General features: G+C 38.9%; 1 protein-coding gene across 1 annotated transcript in view; it reads left to right on the top strand.

The window, feature by feature from the left end:
- Positions 1-11352, top strand: part of KCNH7 (potassium voltage-gated channel subfamily H member 7) — a 250790-nt gene that overhangs the window by 55371 nt on the left and 184067 nt on the right. The window contains exon 5 of the mRNA XM_042781076.1: positions 5306-5520. Within this exon, the coding sequence (XP_042637010.1) occupies positions 5306-5520 (215 nt within the window). The remainder of the gene's footprint in view (positions 1-5305; positions 5521-11352) is intronic.

The following is an 11352-nucleotide window of genomic DNA, read 5'->3' as shown; positions in this document are numbered from 1 at the left end:
CCGACTCGATGGCACATAACAACAACATTCAATATTATATTGGACGTCCTAACCAAAGCTAGGGAAAGGGAAATAAAAGGCATCCAAATTGGCAAAGAAGAAGTAAAATTATCTCTGTTTGCAGATGATATGATCCTATACAGAGAAAATTCCAAAGACTGAGCAAGAAAATCACTGGAACTAACTGAAAGTTTCAGAAAAGTGTCAGGGTACAAGATCAACATACAATAATCAGTTAGATTCCTTTACACTAATGAAGAGAACTCTGAAAGAGGAAATTGGGAAAACAATACCATGTACAAAAACCACCCAAAAAGTGAACTACTGAAGAGTAAATCTAACCAGAAACACAAAAGACCTATGCAAAGAAACCTATGAAACATGGCTACGGGAAACCAAAAGACATCTACATAAATGGAAAAATACACAGTTCTAATAGATAGGAAGACTCGGCATCATGAAAATGTCAGTACTATTTAAGTTATCTACAAATATAATGCAATCCTAATCCAGATTCCATTATCATTCTTTAAAGAGATAGAAAAACTGATCACCAGCTTTATAAGGAAAGGAAAGAGACCCTGGATAAGTAAAGGATTACTGAAGAAGAAGAACAAAATAGGAGGCCTCACATTCCCCAATCTCAAGACCTACTACACAGCCACAGTACTCAAAACAGCCTGGCACTCAAAACAGCCTGGTACTGGTACAGTGATAGATATATAGACCAATGAAACAAAATTGAGAACCCAGAAGAAAATCCATCCACCTATGGACAGCTGATCTTTAACCAATGGCCAAAACTCATTAAATGGGGAAGAGATAGTCTCTTTAACAAATGGTGCTGACAAAAGTGGATATTCATTTGCAGAAAAATGAAACAGAACCCATATCTCACACCATATACAAAAAACAAACTCAAGTTAGGTCGAAGACCTGAGTGTAAAGCTTAAAACTATAAAGACCATCAAAGAAAAAATAAGGACAAGCATAGAGGCCTAATAAATGGCATAAATATACTATCAAACAACATAACTAAAAACACATAAACACCAGAAGACAAAATAGATGAGTGGAAACTCTTAAAAATAAGACATTTATGCACATCAAAAGATTTCACCAAAAGAGAAAAAAAAAAAGCACAGACTCGGGGGTGGGGGGGCGGAAATCAGCAACAACATATTTGTCAAGGAGTTAATCTCTAAAATTTATAGAAAACTTCAACACCTCATGACAAAAAACAAATAATTCAATTTAAAATGGGCAGAGGATATGAACAGACACTTGAGCAAAGAAGACATTGAGGCAGCCAACAAGCACATGAAAAAGTGCTCATGATGATTAGCCATTAGAGAGATGCAAATCAAAACAATAATGAGGTATCATTTCATACTAGCACTAATAGCAAAGTTCAAAAAAAAAAAAAAAAACAGAAAACAAGAAATGCTGGCTAGGATATGGAGAGACTGGAACCCTCATACACTGCTGGTGCAACTGCTTTGCAAAATGGTATGGCGTTTCCTTAAAAAGTTAGAAATAGTAATACCATATGATCCAGCAATACCACTACTAAGTATATATCCTAGAGAAATAAGAGCCATGACATGAACAGAATATGCACAACTCATGTTCATCACACACTATTCATAATGGCAAAAATATATAAATGTCCATGAATGCATGAATGGGTAAACAAATGATGGTGCATATACACGATGGAATACTACACAACATTAAATAATAATAATGAATCTGTGAAACACTTCATAACATGAATGAACCTAGAGGATATTATGCTGAGTGAAGGGCCAACCAAAACAAAACTCACTGCCATTGAGTCGAATTCAACTCACAGTGACCCCTTTTGGGTTTCCAAGGCAGTAAATCCTTACGGAAGTAGATTTCCCAGTCTTCCTTCTGCGGAGTGGCTTGTGGGTTTGAACTGACAACCTTCTGGTTAGCAGTCAAATGCCTTAGGCACTACACCACCAGAGTAGTCAATCACAAAAGGACAAATATTTTATAAGACCACTACTGTAAAAAGTCAACAAAGGATTTTCATACAGAAAGAATTATTATTTGATGGTTACCGGACATGGGAAAGAAAAGGAGGGTAAACCACTAACTGGAAGGTAGACACATATTAACTTGGGTGAAGGGGATGGCAATATACAATAAGGAGGGGGTCAGCACAAAATGATCAAGGAAAGGAAGATACTGGGAAGAGGACAAGAGTTAAGGGCAACAGACGTAAATACTAATCTATACACAATCCTGTAAAAACAGTACTTACAATAATCAATAATCTAAGAGTGGATACATAGACATGCAAGCTGAACAGGTGTGGAAGGAGAATGGGTCTATACCCACGCATATGTGTAGTTTTGACAGAGAATGTTTCCACATGTGTATTTATGCTGCATATAAAGCCATGAATACAGTAGAATGTACAGGGGACAAAGTTATGAAAATTTTTCAGCCATAACCAAAAACCTTGAGAGAGTGAGTTGCTGGTCCTGGGAACTCAGGACCATAGTCTCAGGAGACTCCAAAGCCATTTGGCACAATATAGTCCACAAACACAAAGTTCTACATCCTACTTTGATGAGTAGCAACTGGGATCTTACAAGCTTGCAAGCGGCCATCTAAAGTGTAACTATTGATTTCTCCCTGTCCAGAGCAAAGAAGAGTGAAGAAAATAAAAGACACATGGAAACAATTAGTTCAAAGGACTAATGGACCATGTGAATTTCAGCTTCTACAACCCTGAGACCAAAAGAACTAAATGATGCCTGGCCACCATTACCAACTGCTCTGAAAGGAATCATGTTAGAAGATTCTGGATAGAGCGGGAGAAAAATGTGTAATAAAATTCAAAATCATAAAAAAGACCAGGCTGACTTTTCAAATGGAGACTGGTGGGACCCCCGAGACTATGGCCCATGGTCACCGTTTGGACTTGGAACTGAGCTCACTCCCATGCTGAGTTTTCAAACAGTAGACATGTCTGCGGGAGCTCTGGTGACATAGTGCCTAGGGTATTTGACTGCTAACCAGAAGGCCGGCAGTTCAAACCCACCAGCCACTCCTTGGAAGGAGGGGTTGCTATGAGTCGGGTCTGACTCGAGGGCAGTAAGTTTGTTTTTTGTTTAAACAAGTCTACAAGGTGAACAGTAACCCTAAGAAGATAGACACTGTTTCAAATAGTCAACCATATGCGATTAAAAAAAAAGTCAGCATGTGGCCAAGGACAAAGTTCAGAAGATAGGAAGGGTTAGGAAAGAATGTGGGGTGGAAACAAGAAACACAGGAAAGATGTAGGAAGAGTGATGTTACATTGAAGGGACTGCATTCAATGACATAAAACAATGTGTGTGAATTTGTTGAATTGAAAACTTATTTGTTCTGTTAACTTTCACCCTAATCACAATAAAAAGTTAAAAAAAAAAAAAAAAAAGATATGTGTTTAAAATAAAATTCAACAATATACCTGAGCTCAACTATCTATAATCCCTTGTCAGTGTCTCTGTATACAGTAAAATTACCAAGGGTCAGGGAAAAGATGATATCTAAGAAATCTGAAGTCCTGACTTATTTTAAAGTTTGAAATATTAAGATACAGTACTGGAATGTAGCCATAAAATGCTACCCAAAAGAAAACACTCTCTGGAATAGGTTTCAAAATAAATCTGTGCTGTGTTGGGGGAACAGCTACAAAGACCTGGAGAATGAGCTTCTGTCAGAGGCTATCTGAAGTCTAGATTAATTTGATGGCACTTATGGCTGTTATTTATATCCTTGTAGAAACAGAAAAAAGTGTGAGGATCTATATGCAAATAAAAACATGCCAGGTGATAAATGCCAGGAGAGCTCAATGACCTTGATGGATCATTATCCTCGTGGATAAAACTCAGAGAATAAACACAACTCCAACTTCAATACATGTAAATTGTCTTCAAAAACCACTTCAAACTTTTACAGTCTAAATAGTGTGATTTTTGCCCCCACATTGAAAATATAAACCAAGTTGTGGGTAGATTCTTTCCTTGAAATTATTTCTGACCCGAGATGATTGACAGTTGTTGCACAAAATAAACAATCTGTAAGTGTAATTATCAATAATTCCCTTGGTGTTTAAAGTGCATCTTGATCCCTAAGATGTATTTCATTCTAACACTGGAAAATAGCATAAGACAAAATATACTGACTAACAAATTCATTCATGAATTTTATGTTTTAACCACTCCTTGAGATACAGATAAAGCATATGTTACATCATGGAAAATGCCTACAGAAGAGTTTCTATAAAATTCTTCCTTCTGCTTACTTTATGAACTAAATAATAGTCTGTGTAGTATTGTCTATTGCACAAGAAACTCCTTGGAGCCTTTCTTGATGCTCCATAAGCCACAAACAATAGGTTCTATCTCAAAAGAAGATGCAGCTGATCAATTTACTCATCCTCAACAAGGGGGCTAGGATTCCAGGCACCTCATCAAATTATTCTTGCAGGATAGGACTATGAGATGTGACCAAGCACTACCAACCCCACACATGCTCTATTACTTAGCTATGGTCACTTCTATTTTACGTTATGTTTGCCAGAACATCCTTCTGGTATTGTTTCTATAGAGGCTTTGTTCCCCCTTCAAAAGCAGTCAGTCTTAAATCTGAATGAAGGAGGAAAGAAATAAGGGATGATTAAAAATAAATAAATAAATCCTACACAGGATCCTAAAGTTCTCAGTAGAGTTAAATGGCCTTTTCCCATTCTCAGCCTTATCTGTAATCCCTCCACCTGGACTTACCTCTTCTAGATACTCTCTTGAGATATCCCATACAGGAAGTGGAAGTACATGAAGTGGCCAATTGCCTTATCACCTCTCAGTCAGAGGAAGTGAGAGGCGAGTAACTCACATTGGAACAGGGCAAGCAGCCTGTTCAGAAATTACATGGCCAACATGACTTTAAAACAAACTTCATGAGAAACTTTGAAGTTATAATTTAGCCTACCACAGAGAGCAGAGTTCTTCCTTTTGTACAAACCTTAACGAAGAAGCTGATTAAGAGCTAAGGCTGTTCTCTCTCTGGGTGCACACCCAGGATGGTATCTTATCCTTCATGATTTTATGCTCCAAGCAGCAAAAGGTGGCCCTAAGCCATGTGTTCAAGTTTCAGTTGGCTGCATTTAGTTATGCCTGAGTCAGATCCACTCTGGTCATGAATTGCCAGTAGGTCATTCAAGACTATCTCTTTCTTCTCTTTTTTCTGATATCGTTTTTACATATACTTTCCAACTTTTTAGGGCCTTTTAATCACATCAAGTCAAGTCTCCTGGGATCCACATCGGATTCAAACCTCAACAAATACAGCACCATTAACAAGATTCCACAGCTCACTCTGAACTTTTCCGATGTCAAAACAGAAAAAAAGAATGCATCCCCTCCTTCTTCAGATAAAACCATAATTGCACCCAAGGTTAAAGATCGAACACACAATGTGACGGAGAAAGTTACCCAGGTAGGACATGGTTTTACTTTCAATTTCAACTGTTTGGGGTATTCTTTTCTAGACTGCAAAACACATTTTTGTTTCCTAGACAATAATAAATGATTATCAGTAGAGGTGAGCCTTTTATTTGTGCTCCTATTTATCTTGAGATATTGAGTGACCCCTAATGTAACTGATAAATGAAGCTGTGCACTGGGATTTTATCTACTACAACACTAAGCAAAAAAGGCTAGCTAACTTGGTGTTGTTTGTGCTGTTGTTGAGTTAACTGGCTATCTATCATGTTTGTACATTTATTGCTTTGCTGCCAACTCTCACATTATTAAAGCATGCTTGTTTAATATAATGGCTGTATCTATTGAAAAGGAGCTCTGATGGTGCAGTGGTTAAGGCATATGGCTGCTAACCAAAAGGTCGATGATTTGAACCCACTGTCTACTTCCGTGGGAGCTCTGGTAGCATAGTGGCTAAGACACTTGCCTGCTAACCAGACGGCTGGCGGTTCAAACCCACCAGCCACTCCTCGGAAGGAAGGTTGGGCAATCCTACTTCCATAGTGATACTGCCTCGGAAACCCAAGGAGGGGTCGCTATGAGTCGGGCCGACTCGACGGCACATAACAACAACAACAACATCTACTTCCGTAGTGATACTGCCTCGGAAACCCAAGGAGGGGTCGCTATGAGTCAAGTCTGAGTCGACGGCACATAACAACAACAACACTCTATCCTACAGGGTTGCTATGAGTCGGAATCAACCATCAGCAGCAGATATGGTTTAGTTTATACATGACTGTATGTTTGGGAGCTCTGGTAGCATAGTGGCTAAGGCACTTGACTGCTAACCAGAAGGCTGGCGGTTCAAACCCACCAGCCGCTCCTCGGAAGGAAGGTTGGGCAATCCTACTTCCGTAGTGATACTGCCTCGGAAACCTAAGGAGGGGTCGCTATGAGTCAGGGCTGACTCGATGGCACATAACAACAACAACAGCTACTCAATGGGAGAAAGATGAGGCAATTTGCTTCCGTAGAAACTTTCAGCTTTGGAAATCCTATGAGGTAGTTCCACTCTGTCCGATAGTATATGTCTCTATGGGTTGGAATCAACTAGATCTCAATGGCAGTGGTCTTGTTTTATGTGTTTATCTTGGTTTATCTATTGAAGCTTGAGGTGACTAGTTTGGATACACTCTTAGCTGTGGCCTTTCTTTTCTCACTTAACTCTCCTCGGTAGAGTCAGATCTAAGCCAGTTCACTGGGAGGAAAAAGCTGTCCAAGATGATGAAAATGCTGAGTGAAACAATATGTTCTATGGGGACATTTTATTATTTAAAAATAAATATTGAAAATTGAACTAGGGTAAAATGGTACTGTCAAGCTGAAGTCCTTCTTTGGAGAATAAATAAAAATGATTTGTACTTATTCTATCAAAACACCAACTTAAGCAGTAGCCAGTTTTTGCATACAATGCACTTACATTTTTGGTAATTAATGGCTCGAAAACTTGTGTCAAGTGAACAGTTATTATGCAAACAATTTACTTAGATATTTGCTTAGCAAAACATTTCATAAGCCATCCATAATATAAAGGTAAACTAGACTCCAATATCTATTCAAAGTATTGAAGATTTTGAATTAATAAGTTTTTCTGTAATTACAATCAATGCAAACAGCATTACAGTACTGTTTGTAAATAACCTCTTAGTTGTGGTCTGAAATAGCTATTTAAAGGCCATGAAGCACATGTACATAGACCTGGGATAGCTATGTTTATTTGAGATGAAAAGGTTTCATGTCATACAGAGAGAAACCATAGTATATATTTTAACATTTAATGTAGCCAAGGCTCTTTCTTCTTTTGGCCGTTTAAGTTGAGTCTAGAAAGTTGCTTATCAAACTGGATATGGGTTATATTCAAAGAGCCCTGTTGGCACAAATGGTTAAGAAACAGCTGCTAGCGAAAAGGTAGGCAGTTCAAACCCACCCAGCTACTCTGTGGAAGAAAGACCTGACCATCTGTTTCTATAAAGATTGCAGCCAAGAAAATCCTATGGGGCAGTTTTACTCACATAGGATTACTGTGAGTTGAAATTGACTCAATGACACCTAACAACAACAGTGATATTTAATACCATAACTTGGAGTCACATGGGCTGTGTTTTAATTCTGGCTAAGTCATTTATTGTATGCCAAGGAGATAAGTGATATTTTTGTGTGACATCAAGGCAAATTTTAAGCATGACAAAACTTCTTTCTCAGAATTTGATATAAGAAGTATATTATGGAAAGGGCTTATCACAGTGCCGAGTACATAACAACGACAGCTATTATTATTAGTCTGTTAATACTCTTGTATGACTCCCTCTTACTCTCCTCTTCATCTCTTCAGGATTCATTTATTCCTACATCCCCAGGGCCTACTAGAACACCTAGTAGAATGTGGAGTTCATCAACTCTTTGCTAAATGAGTAAATAAAAATGAGAAAGTAGACAAGGGAAGGGGTAGGAATTCCAAGTAAACAGCATGAACAAAGTTGTACAGATACAAAAACCTATGTGTCTTCTGAGAATAAGTGGTTTCCTGGACCAATGAGGTGTCCAACTAAAAGGAGGGTTTGTTATAGTGGGGAACTGCTGGAATTTTCCCCCCAGGTGGTGCCTCCCTACCATTTCCACATTCGTGTCTTAGAGATCTGAGTGAAATGCAACAGCCACCATCAGGAAGATGGCATCTTTTAAAGTCTCTGCTTTATCATTACAACCTCTATGATTCAGTCTCCTAACATAAGCTATTTGTTTTAATATTAAAAGATTTTAAATTACTTACCAGTAAATGGAAACTGAAGCCCACAAAAAGGCCTCATGATTTTCCTATAACTTCTTACCAAACCCAAATTGGGTAGTGCCCCCACCCCTCCAGAGTACCCCAGTTAGAAAGGAATGATCCAAGCAAACCGTTTTCTTAAGCTGGTGGAAGATTAGAATTGGAAGCATGTTTCATTAAAAGTCATGTGTTTATAGTGTGAGTGGAAGAGATTGTGGAGGTGACAAACACGTCAGTGCCAGAATAGTCTGGGCCAGAAATTATATTGGACAGGATAAAGACTGGGTCTGGAAAGAAGAGACTTAGCAGGAAAGTGCCATCTTCTTTTTGGTGCCTCCTGTAGCTCTTGCTTTCAAAAATTCCAGGTGTCTAAGGTGGAGATCAAATAATAAGAAATGCCTCCTCTAGACACAGGCTCTAAAACTTTCTTTCAAGCACTAGCATATCTCTTTTCTCATTTAATGTTTGTGAAGTTTCCTAATCATAGTTATCTTTGGAATTTCCATATTCAAAATTTATCTTATCCTCTAATCATAAAAAATAGCTTGGCAGTAGCCTAAAGAGTTTTACATGTCTTCTCTATATTCCTTCTGTTAGGTCTGTGTGGAAATTCTCCTTGTCAGGAATCTCAGTGTATTTGCTGTAGTCAGCCAACAGTGTTTTCTTAATCTAATATTCTTATTTATTTTATTCCCTTAATAGATTTATGGTAATCCTTTCTTCAAAAGAAGTTGCGGTTATGTTCACAGATCATTCAATAGTAAATTTTAAATACTCCTCAGGGCACAAGAATACAGCAGCCTGAGGAAAAGAAGGCATAAAAGAAAACAGCTCATCTCTGCCCATGTTGCCCTTCCTCACCATTTTATATCTATTTCACATTGAATTAGCCAATAATTCATGTTTCACCATCTAATGTGATTTTTTTCAGAGGAGGGACCTTGTTGTTATTCATTCATTCACTCATGTATTTGTTCATTCATTCAACAAATATTTATTGAGTTACTTTGTACCATGTCACCTACTTATCTACCCATTGCTATCAGGTCCGTTCTATTCCTGGCAACCTTGTGTTTTCAATGGCTGTAATCTTATGGAAGTAGATTGCCAGATATATTGTTTTTTTCTGTGATGCTGCTGGGTGCATTCGAATGACCAACCTTTCAGTTAGTAGTCAAGAGCAAACACTTTGTTGTTGTTATGTGCCGTCAAGTTGGACTCGACTCATGGCGACCCCTCCTTGGGTTTCTGACGTAGTATCACTACTGAAGTAGATTGCCCCATCTTCCTTCTGAGGAGTGGCTGGTGGGTTTGAACCGCCAGCCTTCTGGTTAGCAGTCAAGTGCCTTAGCCACTACGCTACCAGAGCTAGGTGGATATTCAGAGTTGAAAGGCAAAATCTTCTGCTTCAAGAAGTGAGGAAGCTAGACAGGTACAAAACATAGACTTTGCAAACAAGTGTCAACTATTATACCATAGGGAAACACAGAGTACAGAGGGTACCATGATCAGAAACCTTTCCTACATTGGGAGTTTGGGGTGGTGGTTATAAAACTTGAGCAGTTTCCCAGGTGGAGAACCAGAACCTGGAATGGGACAAATTTGAGGAACTGTATTTACCAAAGAATAACTGAAACATAAAGTGTTTGTATTACTAGTGCCTACCACAGTACATGGCAAATATTAGAGATTTTAAAAGATTCTAAAATGAGCAACTGAAGACATTGCAGGACATTAAGCAAGACTAAACCTACAGGTCAAAGATCCCCACAGGTGCCTGGCTGTCACTGCTGACTTCTCTGGAAGGGATCACAATAAAAAGTCCCAGATTGAGTGGGATAAAAGTGTGGAACAAAACTCAAAATCATGAAGAAGACCAGGTTGACTGGTCTAATGAAGGCTGCCGGAGCCCCAGAGACTACGGCTGTTAGTTAGACACCCTTCAAGCCAGGAACTAAACTCACCCCATGGCTCAACTTTCAGCCAAACAATAGACAGGACTATAAGGTGAACAATAATATCAGGAAGGTATACACTCATTAGGAGCTCTGGTAGCATAGCGGCTAAGGCACTTGACTGCTAATCAGAAGGCTGGCAGTTCAAACCCACCAGCCACTCCTCAGAAGGAAGATGGGGCAATCTACTTCCGTAGTTATACTGCCTCGGAAACCCAAGGAGGGGTCGCTATGAGTCGGGTCCGACTCGACGGCACATAACAACAACAACAACAACATACACTCATTAGAACAATCAACTGTATAAGATCAAAAGGGCAGCCTTTGTCCTGGGATAAAGCTCAGAAGGCAGGGATAGAAAAGAAAGATGAAGGGAAATGGTAACAAAAGGAGGAAGTGGGAAGAGTACTGTACTTTGTGGGAATTGCAATGAATGTCACAAAACAAAATGTGTATGAATTTTTTAGTACAAAACCAATTTGCTCTGTAAACTCTCACCCGAATCGCAATATAAATAACTAATCCCCACAGCAAATGCCTTCCTGCTAAATTCTTGCCATAGGGAAAATTCTAGTTCTTGCTGTTATTTTTGGTTTCAGAAAGCCCTTATATTGGCTGATTTTACAGCCCAAGCTTCTGGAATGGATTAGCTCTTTTTGCCTTATTCCATATGACCTTCTCTATTCATTTGGAGGAAATAGAAATAACTCTCAAAAATTTTGTTTTGAATGGTTTGGTTTGGTTTTAACTATAATCTAGCTGGTCCAGGCTGTTAGGCTACAGTGTTCACCTGGGGGAGGAGAAGTTTTTGCTGACCATTCCTACCACATTTTAGTGGAGTGAAAGAGAAACAATGAGTTGGAAGAAAAGTTGGACAGAGAACAAAAGTCTGCTTTTACCATGCTATTGCAGTTCTCAGTTGAAGATCAGATTGTTGGTTACATTAACCCCTTCTAAGGAGCTCTGGTAGCATAGTGGCTAAGTCACTTGCCTGCTAACCAGACGGCTGGCGGTTCAAACCCACCAGCCACTCCTCGGAAGGAAGGTTGGGCAATCCTACTTC

Source organism: Orycteropus afer, unplaced genomic scaffold (genome assembly GCF_000298275.1).
Source record: "Orycteropus afer afer isolate SDZICR_OR568_19922 unplaced genomic scaffold, OryAfe1.0 scaffold00084, whole genome shotgun sequence".
NCBI lineage: Eukaryota > Metazoa > Chordata > Mammalia > Tubulidentata > Orycteropodidae > Orycteropus > Orycteropus afer.
Note: the sequence above shows the minus strand (reverse complement) of the source record. Positions and strands in the feature narration are given on the sequence as shown.